The sequence below is a fragment of the Merops nubicus genome, unplaced genomic scaffold (assembly GCF_000691845.1).
Source record: "Merops nubicus isolate BGI_N331 unplaced genomic scaffold, ASM69184v1 scaffold11127, whole genome shotgun sequence".
NCBI lineage: Eukaryota > Metazoa > Chordata > Aves > Coraciiformes > Meropidae > Merops > Merops nubicus.
This window is the reverse complement of record NW_008618333.1, coordinates 21,443-42,891: the sequence shown is the minus strand read 5'-3', so window position 1 is coordinate 42,891 and position 21,449 is coordinate 21,443. Positions and strand designations below refer to the sequence as shown.

Genomic DNA, 21,449 nt, shown 5'->3' with positions numbered 1-21,449 from the left:
TTCTTCAGACTCTGGGGCCCTCAATTTGGAGTGAGTTGTTTGGTCCTATCTTTTGCAGTACTCCATATCTTTGTTCCTTCTGTAAGTTTCTTTAGGGTATGGGATGGAAGCTCCAAAACATTCTATAGAACTGTCATAATGTTATTTGAAGGTCTGCCTCATTCTGAAGGGTTTATTCTGATAGCGCAAGGAACTTCCCTACTCTCTCCGAGAGACTGTTGCTGCCTTGTTAGTTACTTCCCTTTTCACTGAGCTGGGCTAGAGTAGAGGTGAGAAATATTTTGGGACCCTGAACACCACTGGAAGAACAGAGTCCCAGTAAATGGTGGATTTATAATTTGTGTCCAGGCTTTTGGGCTGTGTGTTTCCCCAATTTCACCTGGGGATGAAAGGTCCTGGTCTGGCTTGGACTTTTTATGCAGACAAAAGCAGGGGAAAAGTGCATTAGGCACACACCTACTGATCTACATCTAATTAATGAATTCTTTATTTTGTTTTTATAGATTTGTTCGGACCGTGCTACCGTTTTCTCAGGAGTTTCAGAGGGATAAGCAGCCTAATGCACAGCCACAGTATCTCTATGGATCAAAGGTTAGATTGAATTCCCTTCTTATTTGTGGTTTGCTAATGTGTAAAGATATCTTTTTTAAATTATAGAAATTGTGGAATATGAAAGTTATTAAAAATGGACTCAGATACATTTTGTGAGTATTTTAAAATGAACATATGCTTTTTTACAGACTTTGCTCTGAAGTTCACCATATGTATCAGCCAAAGTGCAAGTGATTAGTCTGATGGTTAGTCTTATCTGACATAGCTGAAAATAAATCTCTCTCCCAACCACTTTGCATTGCACAGTTGCTTATATTGGCAGAGCAGTTTCAAAGAAAAGATTAATTAGTCATCTGATGAAGTGAGAACAAGAGCCCATCTTGGGTGCAGCTGCTCCCTTGTGACAGTGATGGAGACTGTGATGGCAGCAGAAAAGGGAAGAGATAGGAAAAACTGCTTCAGGTGTTGTCTGACTTAAAAGCAATATAGATTCTAACCATCCTAAACTATCAGATACCAAACTGCTTAAATTATTTAAACAAAACAAAAGCCAACCAACCAAGCAATAGAGTAGTATTTCTTTGGCATCTTCAACACAAGGACCTTGAAGTCACTGTGATGAACTTGGCCTTCTGGCTATCTCATCTCCTGTATTAGCCTCATCTTTCTTGCTTTGCAGATTTCTTGCTTTGCAGATTTCTTGCTTTCCAGGTGAGGAAAGTTAGCCTGTGTTCACAGGACCAATGCTACATTCCTGTGTGTGGTATCGTAGGTTGGAGGAATAGATTTATTCTCCCTGATCACTCCAGATTTATTTTCTTATGCTTCAGAATTATTACCGGAGGCCTAATGACAGTTAAAGGCACAGCACATTAACATATAAACATATCTTTTGTACCCAGTCAGAAATAATTAATGTAACAGCTGATTATCTGGTGCTGTGAATAGTGTTTTATCTAAATGTTCTACAACAGGGAACAGGAAGTTATAGGGGAGCAGGATTTTCTTACATTACAGTTATTGTGTTCCTTACTATTTTAGGTGCTCATCATATGTGGTGTAAAGAGCAAAACCCCCACTGAATTTAGTACAGATTGCTAACTTAATTTGTCTAAGTGATGAACTAGGGAATGCTTTTGTTATCAGTCAGGTTAGGTTATTAAAATGAGTTTAGTAATGTTTACTCTGAGAACTATACATTTTCAAAAATCTGGTTATTTTTCCATAGGAGCAGGGGCAATCAAAGGGGTTTCTAGATGCATTTGTGGAGCAAGCTTCATGACTAGATAAGTCTATATTAGAAAACAGTCCTGACACTCTGTAGTTTCAAATTTTTATGAAAATATATTTTCATTCTTGAATCAAAGGTATTTTGGAATTGAGGATATCTGAATGGAATTTGAGGGCTGTTTCTATTGTATATAGCAAGTAACAGCAATTCCTACATTATAGAGGCTCCACGTCCTCATGTGCGATATAGTTGCATTATATTATTTTGTGTACTCTATAGCCAGGCTTGTCACAGAGCACATCTCTTGTTTGGTCCTTTAATGGCTATATTGTTGAGTTGCCTCCTGACTGCATAACAGTGGAGTATGGAGTAATTATGTTTATTTACTTTTGTTTTGTTTGTTTCTCTGAGTTTTTGAATTAGTCAAGACATTCAGGTGAGCACTTTGTATTGAGCATATAGCCAAAGAATATGACTTTTTGTTTGCCTTATTGGACTTTGTTGTTGGTTGGGTTGGTTTTTTTTTTGGCTTTTTGGAGGATTTGATTGGGGGGGGGGGGCTTTACCAATCCATGTTTATTTAGATCAAGACAAGAGTGTTGTGGATTCTTGTGCATTTGTACACTCCTACATGCATATAATCAACGCTAGTGGCTGAATGCTTTTTGTGCAGAACTTTTGCACAAGCAATGTGTTTGCTTAAGAGCAATTTAAGAAATTTTTAGTTTTGATCTCAGAGTGTTCCCATATCCTCAGTTATTTCTAAATGGATCAGCACATTTGGTCTATATTAATGTGTACTGATGCTTAGCAGAGACAGTTGTGTCCACATTCTCTGTTGCATCTAAAGGTTTCTGAGTGCTATCTTCATCCAGTTAGCAAGATAGAAAACCACACCAAAAACTTACTCCTCCTGGCTGTTATGGGAGCAGAGCCATCAGGTGGGCAGGAGATGACCTCCAAAACCTGCTCAGCCTTTTAAGTGAGCTGGTATGTTTCAAAACCTCATTGAGTATGGTCATTGAAATCCCTTTACTCAGGAGAAGTGTGTGTAGGATTAATGGAATGAATGTTAGCAGACTGAAATTGGGTAACTGGACAGGACGCATAGAATACTTAGTAATGTACTTGTAAGAAAGTGTCTCATCTAGGGATTTGGAACGAACTTTACATGTTAATGAAGTACCTGGTTTTATAGAGGATATGTTGACCAGAATTTAAGAGCTTCCTTTCTAGCTTATACACCATTTTACAAAGATTTTTGTGTTTGTATGGTGTCTGCATTTTGTAGATACTTACTCATTTGTTTTGGGAAAAAAGACACCTTTGGAAAATACTTCTAAATGGGAATGTAATGATTTTTATCTACTGCTGGTGCACAAATTAACATCAGTTTGCACTATGTGGCATCTTGTCCATTTAGTAATCACTTAGAATGTTTGCCCCTTACTAGATCACTGTTGAAACTGGACAGTGAACTACCAAAACACCTAAGTTACAGAACGAACCTGAATGAACCTGTAATAAAACTTTCAGAGCAAGAGACAAAGAACCATGTAGCTCTGAGTGTGTGATGTTAGGTTCTTCAAAACTAATGCAGAAGAAGTCAGACGACACTCCTTATGCTTTGCTCATTTGCAGTGGTGCAAGATGGTCCATTGCTTGGGAGGTGATACGTTAATCTAAGTAGTGCACAGTAAACTCCTTGGGTGAAATGGCTTTATACTTAGATGTAAATCCCATACCTGGGAGCACTTTTATGGTAGCTCCTTGCCTTCTCAATCTGATATACATGTGTCTTTTTGTGTATGTGTATTTGTGTTGTAAATAACAAAATTCAGTAGGTGAATTGCCTCAAAACTTTGTTAAAACTGAACCACTCCATGTGTGTATAGCATATAAATGCATGTAAATATCTATATTTGCTGTTTTAAAACCAACGTAAGCAGACATGCAGAGAAAGTAAACAGGTTTTCAAGGCCCCAACATGTTGACAGAGATGAGAATATATGTCCCCATGTGTTGGCTCCATCCCTTTAACATTAAAATAATCTTTTCTCTCTGTGATGAAATCCTGGTCAGAGAAGTGTTACTGTTAAGTTAGTTAGAAGACTATTTTAAAACATTTTTATCTGTCCCCACTGCCCAGCCACCCTTTTTTGGCAGTAAACCCTTAGTGTTGTCTTCATGCTCTGAGGAGAGTGTTTCCGTGTGTTTAATGAAGCCCGTTCTCTTCAAACAGTGGTAGACTGTTGTCGTCGTCACAGTTTATTTCAGACTGATGTGTAAGACAAAGAAAAACACACAGAGGACATGCTGTGTGGGGGATGGAGAACGCAGTATTGTTAACTTAACACAATGAAGATGCCTTTTGAAGAGTTTCTAAAAGTAACGCTCGCCCCCACTCAGCATGCGTCTCTGTGTGTCATACCTATCCGAGTAGGAAAAAAGAGTAAAGATGATTCATCAAACTTATGCCAGCTCGTGTCTTCCTGGCAACGTGAGAGCTGACGTCATTCACAAATTGTGGGAAATGTTGTCAAAATTCAGTAGCTGAGAAGGCCTGCTGCTCACTGTGAAATATTGGGTGGGTGTTGTCTTGCCAGAGCTGTACACCACCTTGGCTTCCAGGGCATGGTGGAAGGGAATGGCAGCTGTCCAGCTAGCAGTTCTCCAGTCTTTACTGGTACAACCTATGTCAACAGGAGCTGACTTTACACATACTTCATATCAGTAGCAGTTTAAAATGCCTGCAGTCACAGTGTATCTTTGTTTTCTACACATACCATACTATGCAGCAATACTAAGATTTATTAGGTTTTTATGGAACACAAATGCACTTAAGAGACTTAGACCAGTGACTTCTACGTATAAACCAGACAAGACTTGTCATGTTTTGGGGGTGAAGAGTTTTCTGTCCAAAGAGCCTTTCTTTATGCTTTGCCCTGAAGCTCAAGGCAGAGTGAGATGATCAGCACATTTGCTTGTTACAAAAGTAAAATGTGTTTGGCCATGGACTTACTTCCTTGCCCTGTCATTACACAGAACATACAGTGTGGTTAGATAGAAATCTGTAGCTAGTGAATGAGTTTTATCATTAAAACTGGAAGGGCCAGGAGTTGCTTCTCTGAACACTGTTTCCCCTACAGAGTTGCTTGCCTGTGGAGCAGAAGTGGCTCGTGGTGAGTAACAGAGGAGCACAAAGTACGATAACCCAGCCTATTTCCTTAGTGTTGTTAGAGGCACCCTCACAGATTCACTGTCTCACACATGTTTTTAGACTGAGGGAATGTTCCAAAGACAGACAAAAGGATACCATTAAAGTCCTGGTGAGCTTAGCTTACACGCTGAGACTGGCCTCATTCAGATGGGAGTTTTGGAGAGCACTGTGGTGGTGAAGTGTGTAGCCTACGTGGCGTAGTAGTTTGTAGTGTGTAGTTTGAGAAGCAGCTGAGATTGTAGGGTTAAATCTCCTACTGCCAAACCACTGTGCTCAAGGTGTATGTGAAGCAGTCTGAGTTGCCATCTGAAAACTTCTACTCAGTTTTATTTATGCTAGTAAAAATGAAAAACAAAACAAAACAAAAACAAAAACCAAACAAACAAACCAAAACAAAAAACAAACAAACAAACAAAAAAACCAAACCAGTAACTCTATGGGTCACATTTGATTCATTTTAAATGTTTGGTTACTGGTTTAGACTAAAGAAAGCAACCAAAAAAATCCCCTCAAAATGTACAGTGATTATTTGCTACATGCTTCATTTTTAAATCGCGCAGTGCAGCTGAAGTGCTCACTCCTTGGGGATCCCAGCCTTTGCCTCTGGGTGCCTCTGGGTTGTTGGGGAGGGATGTGGCACTGGAGGCACAGCCAGGAGCTCCAGGGTGAGCAGCTGGAGTCTCCCTGTTGTGAGTGCCAACCACACATGTGATGCCTCTGAAGAAGCTGGGATGTCATACGTAGTAAAAATCTCCTCCCTGCCAGAAGATTTCTAATTTATAGCAGAGCACTGTCCTGTCACTGGCACTCGCTCCCGGCTTTTGGAAGTCAGCGTGACTGGCTCCTTGATTGCTGAGGGGTTCTCTATGATTGTAGCCAGCTGGATGGTGCCTGGATGCTTCTCCTCGGTGTCCTGCATCAGCTGGCTCTGCCTGCCAAGCTCCTCTGAGGCGTACGCTGCACTTTTGGTCCACACCCTCCCGTGGTCTTGCTTGGAGGTCCCGTTCTGCCCTTGCAGACGCTCTCGTCTCCTGCGGCACAGGAGGTGCAGGCAGCCGTAGAGGAGGATGGCAGCGATGATGAGGAGCAGGACGCTGCTGGTGAGCCAGATGCCCAGTGCCAGCTCTCTCTTGGTGTTGCTGACGGACGCCGGGTCTCGCTCCAGTGTGGTGAAAACCCTGCACTGGTCACTGGAGGGGTTTGCAGACTGGCAGGTCACGCACACAATGTACGTGGTCAGTGGAGTGAGGTTTTCAACAACAAAGGAGGAGCGGCTGGTGGGAACCCTCTCTTCCTTCTGGAAGCTCTTCCTTGAGTAACTGGATAGCATGCTGTTCCAGTTGGGGTGGTACATGATGCTGTAAAAGCTGTCGGCACAACCCGCCATTTTTGGCCAAATGACCATTGCTGTGGTTCCTGTGATGTTTTGGACAGTTATTCCCATTGGGGCGTTGCTCAGGCGTTTTTTTCTCTCCTGATGCTGATCTCACTGTGGAAAGGGAAGATGTTTGTTTCCTGAGGAGATAGCTGAGAAGTTGCAGCACTGAGGATGTCGTGTCAATCTTAATCGTAGTACTCTGTAATTTAGCAAAGGAGTTTATTAGGAAACTATGCGTTTCTGTGTAAAAGTGGGAGTTCATTAAGGTTGTGGTACTTAAATCTGTATATTTCTTTCCAAAGTGAGAGGATCTACATACGCTTATAGAAATTCAGCTGGAGCTTCTGCCTGTGCAGGTGACCAGCTGTGTCTTGTCTCCATGAGAGGTGGTGTATTTTGCAGAGTTGGCAGTCAGGGAACCACTTCCTTTCACAGTTTGGTTTTTTTTTTTTTTTAGATGACTGAAAAAGAAATGCAGCTGCTTTTTTTTCTCTGTAGTCTGACTTGTTAAGTGGCAAGAGAGGGGTGGCAGAAGTGGACATTGAGGGACAAACTCCTCTACCATCTAAATATCTTCATTTTTGCCAGTCACTATCAATTGAAAAAAAAGCATGTGGAAACACAGTCAGATATTATTTTGTTTGAACTATAATTTTACATTAGTTTCTTATTTGCCAATACTCTCCAGTTTTTGCTGGTAACTTAGCAAACCTGTAGCCACTGCTAGAGCAGCGGGTAGGACGACTGTAGATTGGTAGCATCAGTATCACAGTATTTAATCTTCATGTTATTCAGCCTCTTGGAAAAACTTTCTCAAACTAAGCTTAGTTGCTTTCGCTATAGCATACCTTTTGGATAAATAGTGGGGTGTTTTAAAATGGCTAGTATTCTTCAATACAAGGGATTGTCTGGAATTCCATAGCCTGTCTGCCCTGAATTTATACTCCTCCTCAGAATAAAATTAAAATTAGAAAACTGCCAGTAGTTTGAGATTCTTAGTTTGTGTTACCACTGTGAATAGTGAAAGGAAAACATTGTTTTCTGCAATTTTCTAAACACTTCTAGTATAGAATCTGTAATAGCAACCAGTATTTTCATTTGTTTAGTTTTTTTTCCTTTTACCATTGTGAGGGTAGCTTTTGAAAAAGAGCCAACCTCAGCATTTTAATCTGATTCTTTTATTTCTAATAGTCAGTTTCTGGTGGCACTCATGTGAAAGTTTTTTTCATGAAGGACTTTAAGTCTCCTGGCTAAGTAAGAGTTGACTATTGAAAATTCTTGTGATGAAGAAAGCTTTTAAGATTTACTCATAACATTCTGAAATTATTCTGTTATATTTGGATTGTATTTTATACTAAATAGGAGGCTGGCAATATATATATTATTTTAGTGGGAGTTTGATAGTTACATTAATAATAAGAATTCTGTGGCTATGTATGTAAATGGTTGCTTGAGGCTTTTGGATTATACTTATTGGGAAGTGGGAAGAAGAAGGTTTATGTTTGTTTTCATTACAATGTTAAAACCTTAGATGTGACTGATCTGGGTAGTTGCTGCCATTCTAATTCTGTGGTAAATGCACCCTTTTTGATATAGCAACAATATAAAGGAACTGAGTTTGCTATTAAATAAACTTATTAGATACATTTTGGCATCTACTCAAATTCTGTAGATATTAAAGTTAGTCACAGTAGTACAATCAGAGCTGTTACTTGATCAGTTGTCTTCTGTAGCTGATAGATCCAAATTACTTTAAATTATAATTTATTTTTAATAGAACACTTCCTAACAGTCTAGCAACAGTAGATTCATCCTCACAGAGTTTTGTAAGTAGAATATTTGGATTTTAATTAATTAACAGTAGTACATGCCAAAGTGGTTACAAAGCATTGGTTATTAGAAGACACATAATTACTGACATATAAATATTTGGAAGACCCATTTGATGTTTTATGGATTATAAAGTCAGAACTTACCGTCACTTCCTGATGGGAATTTCAAAGCAGAGTTTTCATATGGTGATGCTGCTGTGAAAATGATACAAGCCCTAAGTTTTCTGTATCCCTTTTCAGATGAGTTACTTCCTGCCTGATCTCTGCTTTTCAATTTGCTTTTTCTTCCCCTCAGATTCCCTGGACTGAATTGTCACTGCTTGGTGCTTTCAGTTTTTTTCCTCCGATGCTGCTGGTGGCATGGTTTCTTTGTCTCTTCCACTTAAATTCGTGCAAGAGCACATCTCGTCTGAAGATGCTGTTGCCTTGCTTTTCAAAGAGCATAGAGGAGAAAAAACAATGTCTTTCCCAACTCTCTCTTGCTTGCCTCTCCTTGGACAGTGTACTGCCTGAACCTCCCAGTTATATGCTCTTGTGCGTGTACCAGTGATGCTGTGAGTGATTAATGTTAGCACTTTGATGACATCAGCAACTAGCAACTCTTTTTTTTTTTTTTTTTTTTTTTTTAAAGTAGAGGAGGGAGCGAGCACAGATTAAAAAATAAGCTCCCTCTTTCCTCCCTCTCCACCTCTGTCCCCCTCTTTGTTAGTGGCTCCTTCCCTAAGCATTTTATGCTCCTGTGTTTTTTTGGGGGGAAGCTGTGGTGGTGTGTGGTGGTGTTTTCTAAATCCCTTGTCACGGTGTATAAAGCTCTGTTAATCCAGCATTTACAGGTGGACCATTTTAGGTACTTCCCCATGAGGGTTACATTAAAGAAAGATGTGTTTTTAGGTTGGTTGGCTTCTAATTATTATGTATTGATGAATTTTTAAATACAGATATCATATTTTTAGGGCTTGCTTTCCTATGACAAATTTCTGCTGCGTGAAGAGGAGCCCCCTCCCCTTGACCTCATGGCAGTAAAATGCTTTAAACTACTGAAGGAAAACTCTCTCTGAGCCATAGCCAAAGCAGATAGTTTGGACACATTTATTGTGGAAACCTGCCTGATGGGAAGCATCAAAAGCAAAAGATGAAAACTCCCCTTTTAGGGACAATTGTATAAATGCTCAGTGTGTCAGGACATTCATCTGCACATATTTTGCTTGATGTTTTAGCAGTTCTGTCCCCCATGGACGCCCCAGGTCCCTTTTCTGTGCGCAGAGCGCTGTGGAAGCGCACGCCTTGTGCTGCAGGGGTGCAGCTTTGGGGTGCCCACCCGCTGGGCTGTGTTTGCAGTGCAGCCTTCCTGCCAGCCCCAGTCTCAGAGCAGGGCTGTGTCCTGTATTGGGAGTCTTAGTTATTACCCAAGTGCCTAATTTAGTTTGTGTTCACAGCAAAGACGGATGAGTATTTGGAAACAGCCCTCCTCCACAAAATCAAGGCAAGCCCATGATCTTACAGGGCCCAGGGAAGAGCTTCCTGGACAGCTCTGGGATGGACTGCTGAGGCCAGGGGACTCTCCAGAGCAGTGTGACCTGCAGCAGATTGCTCAGGGTGGTGTACAGCCAGGTCCTACATCTCAGAGGGACAGAGACTCCACAAACTCTCTGTCTGACCACCCTCAGAGCAGTGAAGTTTTTTCTGATGGCTTCCTGTTTGTGCCTACTGCCCCATCTATGTCACTGGGCCCTGCCAAGCTGAGTTGCCTCCATCATCTTTACTCCTCCCATCACTTGCTTGTGCGCACGGATGTGATCCCCTGAGCCTTCTCTCTTCCATGCTGAACAGTCCCAGCTCTCCCAGCCTTTCCTCACAGGAAAGATGCTCCAGTCCTTTAGTCATCTTCAAGGCCCACTAGTGGACTTTCCCATACATCTCTCCATGCCTCTCCTGTACTGGTGAGCCCACCAGTTCTCTGGGTGTGCCTCACCCATGCTGAGTAGAGGGGATGGATCAAGCGTGTACTGCTGGCTTGTGGTCAGCTTCTTGTTCACTAGGGCACTCGTGATATGAAAACAACAGCAAAAAAACAAACCCACCTTTTGCAGGTCAAGCTGTCTTGCTGTATAATTCCATCACACAGATGGACACAAGTTCAAACACACAAGAAATATAACTAAACCTTTAAGTAAATTCCAGTAATGGCAACTTCTTGAATTTTCATATTGCAGAAATAAATTGCTGGTTATAACTTTCTGTGGTTGTTAAAACATGATAAAATGAAGGTCATTTTCTATGTGTGAGTGTTTTAATAACATATACAAAGTTTATCACTTAGGTCAGGAGTTGCCTGTTTGTGAAGTACATTTAAGGCATGCAAAAAAGGTGGCCAAGAGCGTTAACCTGTTGCCAAATTGGCATTTTCTACATAGCAGCCTAGAATAAAATTTTTTAATTTCTAAGACCATAGTTCAAAATATGTTGGAAATCAGTTTTTATAGAGAACTTTACAATGTAAATAAAAATGTGTGTCTTCTATCCTGGTCTCTTCTAAAGATGATTTGTGAGTCCTTTTCTTTTATGAGACTAAAATCCTCCAAGAGCTTGGTAGAGTTTTGTGACTTGAATGGCTGGTGGCTTCTTTGTGCGCTACCACGTACTGCAGTATCTAGCAATGGCTTTCATGGGTAATTGGGGCAAGCTCTGTATGGAAGGGAAGGTCAATGTCTTTCCTGGGTACTGGTGAAGGAAAATGTTCTGTTACAGCTGACGTGTGTAGAGTTGAAATTCTGACAGGATGCTGTCTTCATGCGTGTATTGGAGAGAATGAAAACTGTGGAAAAGAAAAATTTCTGCTACAAAGTTTGACAAGATTCCCTTTTAAAATTAATTTTCAGGATATTAAGAGAATGACCCGCTTACAGAAATGGAGGATGTTAAGTTGGCTCATTCCTCTTTGATCCATGGCTTCAGCAAACAGCTGCTAAATCCCTGTGCAGCATCAGTCTGTACGGTTGCGTTCACTTTGAAGAAAGAGTCATTAATATGGCAAAGCACCTGGTCCTATTTATACAACTCTGGAATAATTTCCATGAGGTTACATCCCACACTTAGGTTTGCTTTAATGCCGTGAACAGCTAAGAGAATCTCTTAGCTGTTCTTGAAAAAGAGAGATCTTTATTAATTAATTGCAGGAAACAGTAACTGAAGAAGGCTGTTTTTCTGTGGTTGAGTCCTCAGAGCCTTAAAACACCTATAATGAGCTGAAAATTGGTGATTTCTTTCATGATGTTTCATACATAAAATAGATGATACAGAAGTAGACGCTGTGCTTTAAATTCAGGGATCTGACCATATGCATTGACTACTCTTACCCCATTTTACCTATGTAAATAGAAAAAAAACAAAAGAGGAAATGTTTTTGGTTGGTGTTCGAGCCTTACAAAAGAGGAACTTTGTATTTTAACTACCTGGAGAGCATGAGATACAAAGTTATTATTTTATTTTTAATATGCTTTAAAATGCTGTTGAAATGAGATTGCCTTAAAGATGCAATCAGCTGAGTTTGTCATTAACTGCATCTGTTCTCTCGTTCTAGGCACTGAATCTGGCATATTCCAGCATCTACAGCAACTACAGGAATTTTGTTGGTCCCCCTCACTTTAAAGTCATCTGTAGACTGCTTGGGTATCAGGGTATTGCTGTGGTGATGGAGGAGTTGCTGAAAGTTGTCAAGAGCCTGGTATGCCAATTGTTTTCCATTGTTTATATTCCACATGGTTTCTGATAGGAAATGTCTCAAAGATACTGAGGTGAAGTAATGTGAATAAAAGATCTTGGATAAAAACAATTAAAATTAAAAAATTCTACTGCAGTTCAATATAAGCTGTGTTTGAGAGCATTTAGTGTCTTGTGAGAGCAATAAGAGATGTGCCTTTGTAGCCTGAGTAGTGTTTTGAAAACCTTGGATTCTTCATTGGAGATTAATTTAATTTATGGAGACCTATGTGATTAGGTCCTTGGTAAAGTATGGAAAAATATGCATGTTTCAAATGAGTTCATTTCAGCTTAAAGATTGTGCTGTGAATTCACTTTCTTGATATGCTTTCAGAACAGCTGGAGCTTGCTCTCTGCCTTGCCTAACTTCAGTTCTTTCCTTGATAACATCTTTGACAGATGATGCCTTAATAACAAGGAATTTTTAGTCTCTATGTGAGGTCTAGTGATGGATGGCATCAAGCCTATTTAGATGAGTGCTCAGACCAGATGTTGAAGATGTTATCCCTACAGCCTGAGGATTTTGCATTGGAAAGGGCCTTTTCTTTAACTCGGAGGAGGCTGAGAGGCTGGCTGTTCACCATATTATTAGTCTCCATATATACACAGTGATAATGCATTGCAGTCATGTTTAAGCCAAAGAAATTGTCTTTTCCTTCCTGTTCCTGTTTCCTGAAGGGAGCATGCTGCCAAAATAATCCAGCTATACCGGGGGAATAGCTCTAATATTAATAATCTCACTTCAGATACTTGACATATTTGGCAGTTTGTTTATCCCCTAATGTTGTCAGTATGTTTTTGACATTCTAGAAAGGCTGGAGCCTGCTTGAAAGGGTGCTGTGGTCTGATCTTCAGGGAAATGGGAAAACACAAATATTTTTCATGGTTTGGGGTCAACTGTTGGTTTGTTGTTTGGGGGGAGGATTTTAAAACTTATTTATTTAGGTGGTAAATTGTCTCAATTCATTAAAAGTAGCATTGAATGCTTGGGCATTTATAAAGAAGGTTAAAAGGCCTGGGGAAGGTATCCTGCTGATGCCTGATGCAGATGCTCAGATGCAGGGAGACAGATATGAGATAGGTGGCTAGCTGGGAGGAAGGCAGACTGGCTGGAGGCTGGGACCATGTCTTAACTGGTATGTCCAGTTTGAGTTTATTACAGACATATCCAGTGCTAAGGATTTTTCCTTGTTGCTTTTGAAAGCATTCAAATGTAACTTTTAGACCAAAAATCTAGAAGTGGGTTAGACAATACAGGAAGTCTGCAAGAGAAGAATATGATTTCTCCTTTTTTCCCTTCCTGGCCTTAGCTGTTGTGCCACTCTTCCTGTAGCAAAGGGTGGCTAATGCCATAGGGAGGAAAGTTCAGCTGCATTCATTTGAAAAAGTTGCCTTTTTGACAGTGATGTCTGACAGAATTAAATGCAAGGTTTTTGGAGCTTGTTCAGTTCATGTGTAGTTCAAATGCAATTCAATAATGGTGACATGTTTACACACATCTGCTTTCTCCTAGTTACAAGGGACGATTCTTCAGTATGTCAAGACCCTAATGGAAGTGATGCCCAAGATCTGTAGGTTACCAAGGCATGAGTATGGTTCTCCAGGTTAGTTCACGTTTGGTGTTACCATAGCAGCCCTAATGATACTAATCACTGTCTTCTAGATCATGTGTACCTCTGTCTTTCCCTCCCTTTCTTCTCTCTCACACAGTCAGCACTTAATCTGGATTTGTGTTTTGGTTTTTTTTCACAACAAGAATCATTGAATGTTGGGATTTCTGAAAGCACTTAATAAAGTTTTAAGACTTCTGTGCTTAGGACAAATAAAAGGATGACAGTCTGTGTATAGACAGCCTTACACCATAGGTGATCTTGAGGTGGGATGTTCACAATAGTTTCCATTTCCAGTCTTTCTCTTAAGTGTGTTAAGCTTTTCCCTCTGCAAGTTGGCATCTCACATTTGTTCTGTTTAAAAGTCTCATTCAGATAACCCTGATTCTCTGGAAAACACTCTATTCCCTCTTCCCTTGCCCTTATCAAGTGTAAGATAAAAGGAGTGATGCTGCTGAGAATCAAACTGGTCCTGCCAGAATCGTTACGTCTGAGGCTTGTGTGGGGTGCATCTTAGCCCATTAACAGGAGGTGTGACAGTTGCAGAAGAAGAAATTACTTTGAAAGCTGCTTGCCACTGTGGAGAAATAATTGGCTAATTAGTATTTATCACATTGTTCACTGAAATTCTGAAACTGCTTTCCCCCTCCCCAAAATATTCCTCCTCCACAACTTCTAATTAACACAAATTAATCGTTCCATGTGCCACCCACCTCCTCAGTATATCTTTATTTTTCCAGAGTCACTTAGGTTTATTAAATGCCACTCAAACTAGAATGAGGTTGGTTTTTGTGCTTCCCACAGCTTGCTTGACACTCATTACCAATGTTAAACGAAATTGAGGACTCAATAAGTGTTTCCTTCCTGTTTTTCTCCACGGAGCATAGCAATGGGTGAATCATGGTAGTTGGCAGTATAAAAATAATCTCTCTGAGGTTTTTAGCCTCTCACTAAGGTCTGACCACAAAAGCAGTGGGTATTCTCAAATATAGATTATGCATCACCGGGGTCTGTGATGCTACAGGTGACAATATGAAGCTCTTAGTCTCTTGACAGAAATTCTCACCTGTAAGGAGTATTTGGCAGGAGGTGCCCAGGGGCTTAAGCAGAAGCTCTCTCCTGAGGATAAAAGGCAATCCATCCTATCAGAAAGGCAAAACGTTACTTGTGCAGGGGTCGCCTTCACAGGATTAATTAAAATGTTCTAATATCCTTCATCACTTTGCTGTTTTGTAGAGACTACCAACTGCTTTAACCTCATATTTACTCTTACAAAAGAAATCCAGTATGTTTAGATGCCTACTGTATCGAGACATCAGAGTACCTGCTGTGCCAGAGAGATCTTGGTGTTACCGTTGAAGATGACAGCAACTAGAATTGGACTGGATCAGCCCACCTGATTCTCTGCTTCTTCACTGTCCTTGTTCCTGACAGGTTTTGTCTTGACGTGTGTATTTTTCCTGTTCTGAACTATTTCTAGCAGTGGACAATCTCTCAGAGAGTCTCTTCCAAGAAGTGGCAGAGACAGCCTTGATAGCACTGTCACGCCGCCTCTCCCTTTCCTTCTGAAGACATTAGACAGAAGAAGTGTGTGGAGGCCCAGAGCACCTGCGTTCCTCTCTCACATCACTGGAGAATCTCTGATGCCTTCCCATCATGGAGCTGTATGCCCTTGGAGCAGCTCTGACCAATAAAGGAAAATGTTCTCGGTGATGAGGACATCCTGTAGATTTTGGCCCTCATCTGGCATCTTGAAAGGAACTGCCAGATGGTAGGAGGCAGGTGAAAACCTTGCTTCGTTGGAATCATTGTCCTCTCCTTTCTGTGCTAAATACTTCTCTCTAGGAGTCTTTGCCACACCTTGTTTACTTGGTTTGCCCCACAAAATGCAAGCTAATACATGCCAGGTGTTGTCTGTTCCCTCCTCTGCCTCCAAAAGCTTCCTACAGAAGTTAGTAGTTGCAGTAATAAGACCGAGTGCTATGGAGCATGTTTTTATGCTGCTTCTATTCTTTCATAACAAAGAATTTAATCAGTTCTTTTATAATTGGCGCTACCTACACATACAGACCAAAACTGTAATTCCAATCTACAGATTAACTATGTAGATACCCATCTGTCTTGATGTAGCCTGTATTTATTAGTTCAGAATTAATTTCCTGAGTCCATTCTCCATATGCAAAGAGGTTTAAGCATGCTCAGTAAGTAAGCCTCTAGCTATTTCATACACTTCAAACTTTTCATTTGGAGAGCTTTGCTTGGATGCTGTTGATTGCAATTCCTTGAGCTCTACATAATCAGTCTTCTAGATTTGAGGATCTCTAAATGGTGATTTATTCCTGCTTAAAAGGAGCAGGGCACAGGCAGTGGCATCAGAGTTCTTCAGGACTCCTGTTTGCCAATGGGTTTGTTTCCATAGGAACAGTCTAAAGCAGTGGGGAACTTGCTCATGTTGTAGTCACAAAAATATTTCTCTAAAAATACATTAAGCATAAGAACTTTTGAAGGGGCCTTTTAAAAGTCCCTAAACATCTTAAAGGAATATTTGCCTTCAAAAGCTTAAACCTGAAATTTCATCTTAGAGGTAGCATTTTATTCTGCTGTTTTTCAAGTATTTGAATATGGCATTTCTGCTTTTGAGAAATGGTGAGTTCATGTCCTGCCCCTCAGAACTGTCATTGCACATGATGAGGAAAGTGGTTTGTCAGCTCTGCTGTGAGATGAGGTTTAAGTTTTTTGTCACTGGTATGTCACCCCTTCAAAAGAAAGCTTTTTTAAAAAAATGTATGAGCTTAGCAAGACACAAACTTAATGATAAAGTAGCCTAATTGTGTGTTTTTTTACCAAGTATAGCATTTCCATGTTTCTACTAAAGAAAAAAAAATCTAAGAAACAAAATGCCCCAGACTGGTGCAGGACAAAACACTCATTACACCAGGCCATGATCTCTTGAAATGCTGTGTGTTGGCACAGAAGCTGGGGAAGCCTTCTGGTGCCCTGTGCTGCTGGTTGCTGTGTTCCCACCTCCCCCTAGGCTGACTGAGCTTTTGGCAACACCTGCTGAGCTGCTTCAGCACAGCAACCTGGCAAAAAACAGTCTTCCACTCCTCTTTTCCTGGAATACTTGAGGTCAGACTCTAGTAGGAACTGGAGGTCACCTGGGCCAGGGAAATGTGGTGGAGGGCAGTAGTGGCTAGAGCTGCTGGAGAAGCTGGGGCACAGCAGAAGGGCTAGTATTGCTTCCTGTTATCCCAGGGTTTTGATCAAATTTGTATGAGTAGGAGAATAAGCTAATTTCTTGGTGAGGGTGTGATGGTTTGAATCCTCCTGGGGCAGAATATGAAGGGAATTTTTTCATAGTTTTTTCTGGAACCTGTCTATTGGAGAAAGATATGGAGAGAATCACAGACTATTTGAAAGAATTTGAGGCCAATCCTAGTCACCTAGATGACTGGGAAAAGGCAGGAAGGACCTGCTAGATGCGCAGAACCATAGGATACTTCTGTCTAGCAAAATAACCACTGTGCACAGGCTCCATGTTCATATTCCCCAGGTATTTGTGTCTGCTCAAACCTTACGAACACTTCTGTTGAATGATATGCAGAGTTAATCGTGTCTCTTGTGAGCCAAAGAAGTATTTGTAGCTAGTGTTTTAAGGTCTGTTTGAAAGTGAACATAAACTAAAAGCCATTATAGCACCCAGTTTCTTGGGAGCAGTTTTGCTGTTGCAGATTAGTAGGTTTTACTTGGCAATAGTCAAGTCTGTACTCTGCAGAAAATAACCCAAAACACACCTAGACCAAGAATTAATATTCGCAGTCTAGTTTGTTGTCAGTCAACAATTCAATTCTAGATTTAATAGCTAATTTTTGTCATAGTCTTTTAGGTACCAGAATTTTGTTACAAAGTCTGGAATGTGTTGGATTTGAGTCTCTAGATGTGAATTCAGATTTTCTGATAGAAAATGAAAGGTGACCAAAGTGAAGAAGTCCAACCAGCTTTGCATTGCACGTGTTGGTCTGACTTCCTAAATTAGTTAGTGTACAGACTGCACTGCAGAGCTGAAACCTGGCATCTGCTCTTTGAGTGCTGTTGCGATGGGATTTTGGAGGCAGAGATGGAACCTAATCCTTTACTAATCTATGCTTTACTGGATCTATTTTCCAACAACAGCCTTTGTTTCTGTTGAGATCTGTGTAAATCAGAAACTGGGATTATAAAATCAGTTATTATGACATCTAATGTCATCTCAGCTGCAGGAATAGAGAGGTTTAATTAAAATTGCTTTATTGGAGAGAAGGAACAACAAAACTTGGTTTGGTTCACTTGCCTTGCAAAATGCTAGGTTTGTATAACTATTTCAGTAACTTATGAATTGGGTGATGAAGCAAGCAACTTTGTTAAGGTCTTTGAGGGAAATTCTGCCACCCAGAGTGACTGTGAAAGAATGTTTATGGTATGAACCTCAAGCGTCTCTGACTTCTGTTGTCCTGGTGCTTTTGGGTGGACTTACTGTCTTGCTTTGGCTTCAGATGCACCTTCAGTACGAGTTCCTTGTTGCTGGTCACAGTTCTCTATGCTGCTAGTGGTTTCTGTCTGTGCCATCCTGCTCCTTTTTATGTGCTGTAGGTGGCATAGGTTCTTCTCAGGATTTCACTGCCTAAATAACATTGAGAAAAATTTTCTCATTGTCTTTCCAGACATTCATCTCATTTCTGAAAATCCCCACAAAATCCACAGGCTGGGTGAGGTATTGAGGGGAGTCTGAAACCCCTCTTCTTTTCCATCCCTGTCACGACGGATGGTTGCTTCTGTGCTGCAGTAGCAGAGTTCTTCTTGATGCTCTCTGTTCAGCTTCTATTTCTCACCAGGTTGCACCCCACTCACCACACAAGCTGAAGGGAAAAACATCCCTGTCTGTCCTTGTCAACAATGTCCTGCTTGCTCAGACAGTGCTTCCTCATCATGGTGACTATGTGGAGAAGTCTACTGTTACTTCCTGGGGGGTCTTCCAGCCCTTCTGTTGGCTCACGATCAATGTCTGTGTACATTCCATGGTTACTAAGATCAGAAGCACTAATAGATATTGTAGTCTGATTTTCTCTGGCATAGATGTGAGTCCAGGATAACACAATGGACTCTATTTCCAGAAAGTCTTGCTATGAGGAAAGTATTTGGCTTGACTTATGGCAGCTGATCCTTAGAAGACTTTTCTTGCTAGGTGTGGAAACCCTTTCATCAACAGAGAAAAACACAAAGAAAATACTAGAGCGTGTAACTAAAACACACTGTAGACTTATGATAAAGTTTGCTTTAATTCCCCCACATTGCATTTTTTTTCCTAGCAACAAAAATTTAAAAAAAAATCTTCTGCCATCCCAATTTGTGTTTTCAACCTTGTCTTGAAAAGAGCAGCCCCAGTGTTGAGCACTGCAGCATCCCTTTGCCGTGGTGGGCAGCTACACACACAAGTGCTCGCTGCTGCTCAGGCACCTGGGAACAGCAGCTGGCCTTTACTCCTCAGCATGGAATGGACACCGCCAGTCCTTTCCAGAGCTTTCTCAGTACATAGCCCCCCTGTTATGGGAAGGAAGGAGTTTGTGATGCACTGCTGGGATTTGTTTGTTTTTTAGCTAGGTTTAAATGTGTTTCCTCTGAACAAATCAAGCTCAGCAAGCACTTGCTACACCTGACCTTTCTCCGTTAGTTTTTCAGTCCTGTTTTTCGACTGAGTTGCTAAACTACTGAAGTTAGGTCTGAAGTTTTTCTCCACTGAATGCATCTGGTAACACTCATTTGCTGCAGATTTTCTATTGACAAACAGTTCTTTGAGATGTAACAGAGCCAGCCTTCCACCCCCTTGCCATGTACTTTACTGACGTTTTGTGTTACTAATTTTAATGAGGTGAGGCTTTCTGTAGAAGTGTGTAGGTTAGCTACACAATTGCCTCCTGCACTGTACATTTTCAAGGTCCTCTGCTGAATTTGAGGGATTTTGCTGGAATAGATACGCTCCAGGCTGTATTTGTTGTTGTGAGCTCACCTCTTGGCTCTTGCCTTGCTGGGTAAATACCAAGTCTAATGTCCTGCAGAGAAAGTGTTCATCAGCTGCATCCAAGGAACACATGGGAAGGTTGGTGGGGGTGTCTGTGCTGTCTTGCCTTGTCTCATCTCAATTGCTTTAGATGTGATTGGGTGGAGATTTAACTGTCATGACTTAAATCAGTGTAATGGAGATGAACTACTGTATGTAGCATGCAGTCTGAAAGCTTTGCACGATACAGTTCCCTCTGTCAGCAGTGAAGGTTGTTGGTGGCTTTTTAAAAGGGCCAAGCTTGTGCAGACAGATGGAAAAATGCTGATAAAAATTAACTTGTAACAAGTTGGGAGAGCTCTCTGACCCACTGTAGTTCTCTGCTTTTCCTCAGCCATACCGCACACCTATTGCCCTCTGCCATGCTAAGCAGATTGGCTCTCTGCAGAAGCTACCAAGCCCAAGGTTCCCTGGGCTTGTCTCTAACCAAGGGTCTACACAACCTTTCTGGGGCTTGGTGGGGAGGGAGCTGGAAATCTACCAGCACGTTATGCATCACTGTTATTTGGGAGAGGTTTGGTGAAAAACATGGATGTTTATGCAAGTTGTGTGGGCTTGAAAATCATTATTTTTGCTGGTTTTTTTTTTTAACAGCTTTTGGCAAAACTTTGACAGAAACTGTTCTGGCTGTGCTTGTCAGCAGAGCTTGACTTGAGATTCCTGTATTTGATTGTTTTGTAAGGTTGCAGGTCACCTCTGGCCATCTGTGGCACTGTCAGAGTCATAGCCTGAAACCACCCCTGTTCCCCGTATCTTTAACACTCTGCTTCCTGCTGGCTCTATCATCCTTGAAAATAACAGCTGTGAATTGAAGGTGTGGAGTGATGCAGCAGGTTGGGAGACAGAGGCTGGAAGAGGACTAAGAGCAGACAAGAGCCCTAGTCTCTCTTCCTGCGCCTGGGAATAATGTTCTCACCTGTTATACTGGCTCCCTTTTCCAGGAGTGAGAAGCTAGGCACTCCATTTGGCATGATTTATCCAGTTACAGAGGGCAGCACACTACTGCCTTAACACTTCATATCCTCTGGTTTTTGATGTGTTGAAAATACTGCTGCTCTCAGTTCCCTTTGGGCTGCGCGTCTGCAAATAAAGTCTCCTGTGCCCATACATGGAGGGAGAACTCTGAATCTGCACCCTTAGTTAGTTGTGCTCTTAGGGAGTGTATTTATGCACAATCAGTGCAACCTTTGACTAGGCAGATTGGTTAAAAAGTCAGGATGCTTTTGAGGCAGAATGAAAAATCAGTTGTAATCTGGATCACTCTTACACCCACTACCAGGGTTTTTTGTCTGTTTTTCCAAAGTAACAAATGTGCCCATGTGATCATCACTAGATTTTGTTCAGACTCCTGGGAGGTAATTTTTTTGCTTCTGTTTCGATTTCAGGTATCTTGGAGTTTTTTCACCATCAGTTGAAGGACATTGTTGAATATGCAGAACTGAAGACTGTCTGCTTCCAGAATTTGCGGGAAGTGGGAAATGCTGTCCTGTTTTGCCTCCTCATTGAACAGAGCCTGGTAGGTGCCTGCTGTGCTAGTTTAAAACCCATCTGTCTCTCAAAATGTAGTCTCAAATTTCTGTTGCCAATGTCATAAATAACAAGGTTGAAATCTGCAGGTTTGCTGTTGCTGGTGGACAGATGGGTAGAAACAGTTCCCTGCTCTGATCTTTTACAGTCTTGCAGAGGCTTTCATGTCTGTGAGAGAGCAAGGATGCCCAACGTTGCCTCATGTGTGGTACCCCAGGATCAAATATTGTGACCTTCATCATAAAT

The 21,449-nt window shown here is 41.2% G+C and overlaps 2 protein-coding genes across 3 annotated transcripts in view; one reads left to right on the top strand and one right to left on the bottom strand.

Moving 5' to 3' along the window:
• Window positions 1–21,449, top strand: part of CYFIP1 (cytoplasmic FMR1 interacting protein 1) — a 55,489-nt gene that overhangs the window by 27,478 nt on the left and 6,562 nt on the right. For both annotated transcript variants that reach the window (XM_008943407.1, XM_008943406.1), the window contains 4 exons: window positions 504–591; window positions 11,794–11,937; window positions 13,486–13,576; window positions 21,062–21,192. In XM_008943407.1, coding sequence (XP_008941655.1) covers window positions 504–591; window positions 11,794–11,937; window positions 13,486–13,576; window positions 21,062–21,192 — 454 coding nt within the window. The remainder of the gene's footprint in view (window positions 1–503; window positions 592–11,793; window positions 11,938–13,485; window positions 13,577–21,061; window positions 21,193–21,449) is intronic.
• Window positions 5,776–6,447, bottom strand: LOC103775932 (fibronectin type III domain-containing protein 9-like). The gene has a single exon (XM_008943405.1). It carries the CDS (start codon window positions 6,445–6,447, stop codon window positions 5,776–5,778), a length of 672 nt encoding a protein of 223 aa, XP_008941653.1.

What these genes read in the sequence shown, in the direction of transcription:
- LOC103775932 (XM_008943405.1), bottom strand. Translation starts at nt 6,447, where the DNA reads ATGGGAATAACTGTCCAAAACATCACAGGAACCACAGCAATGGTCATT.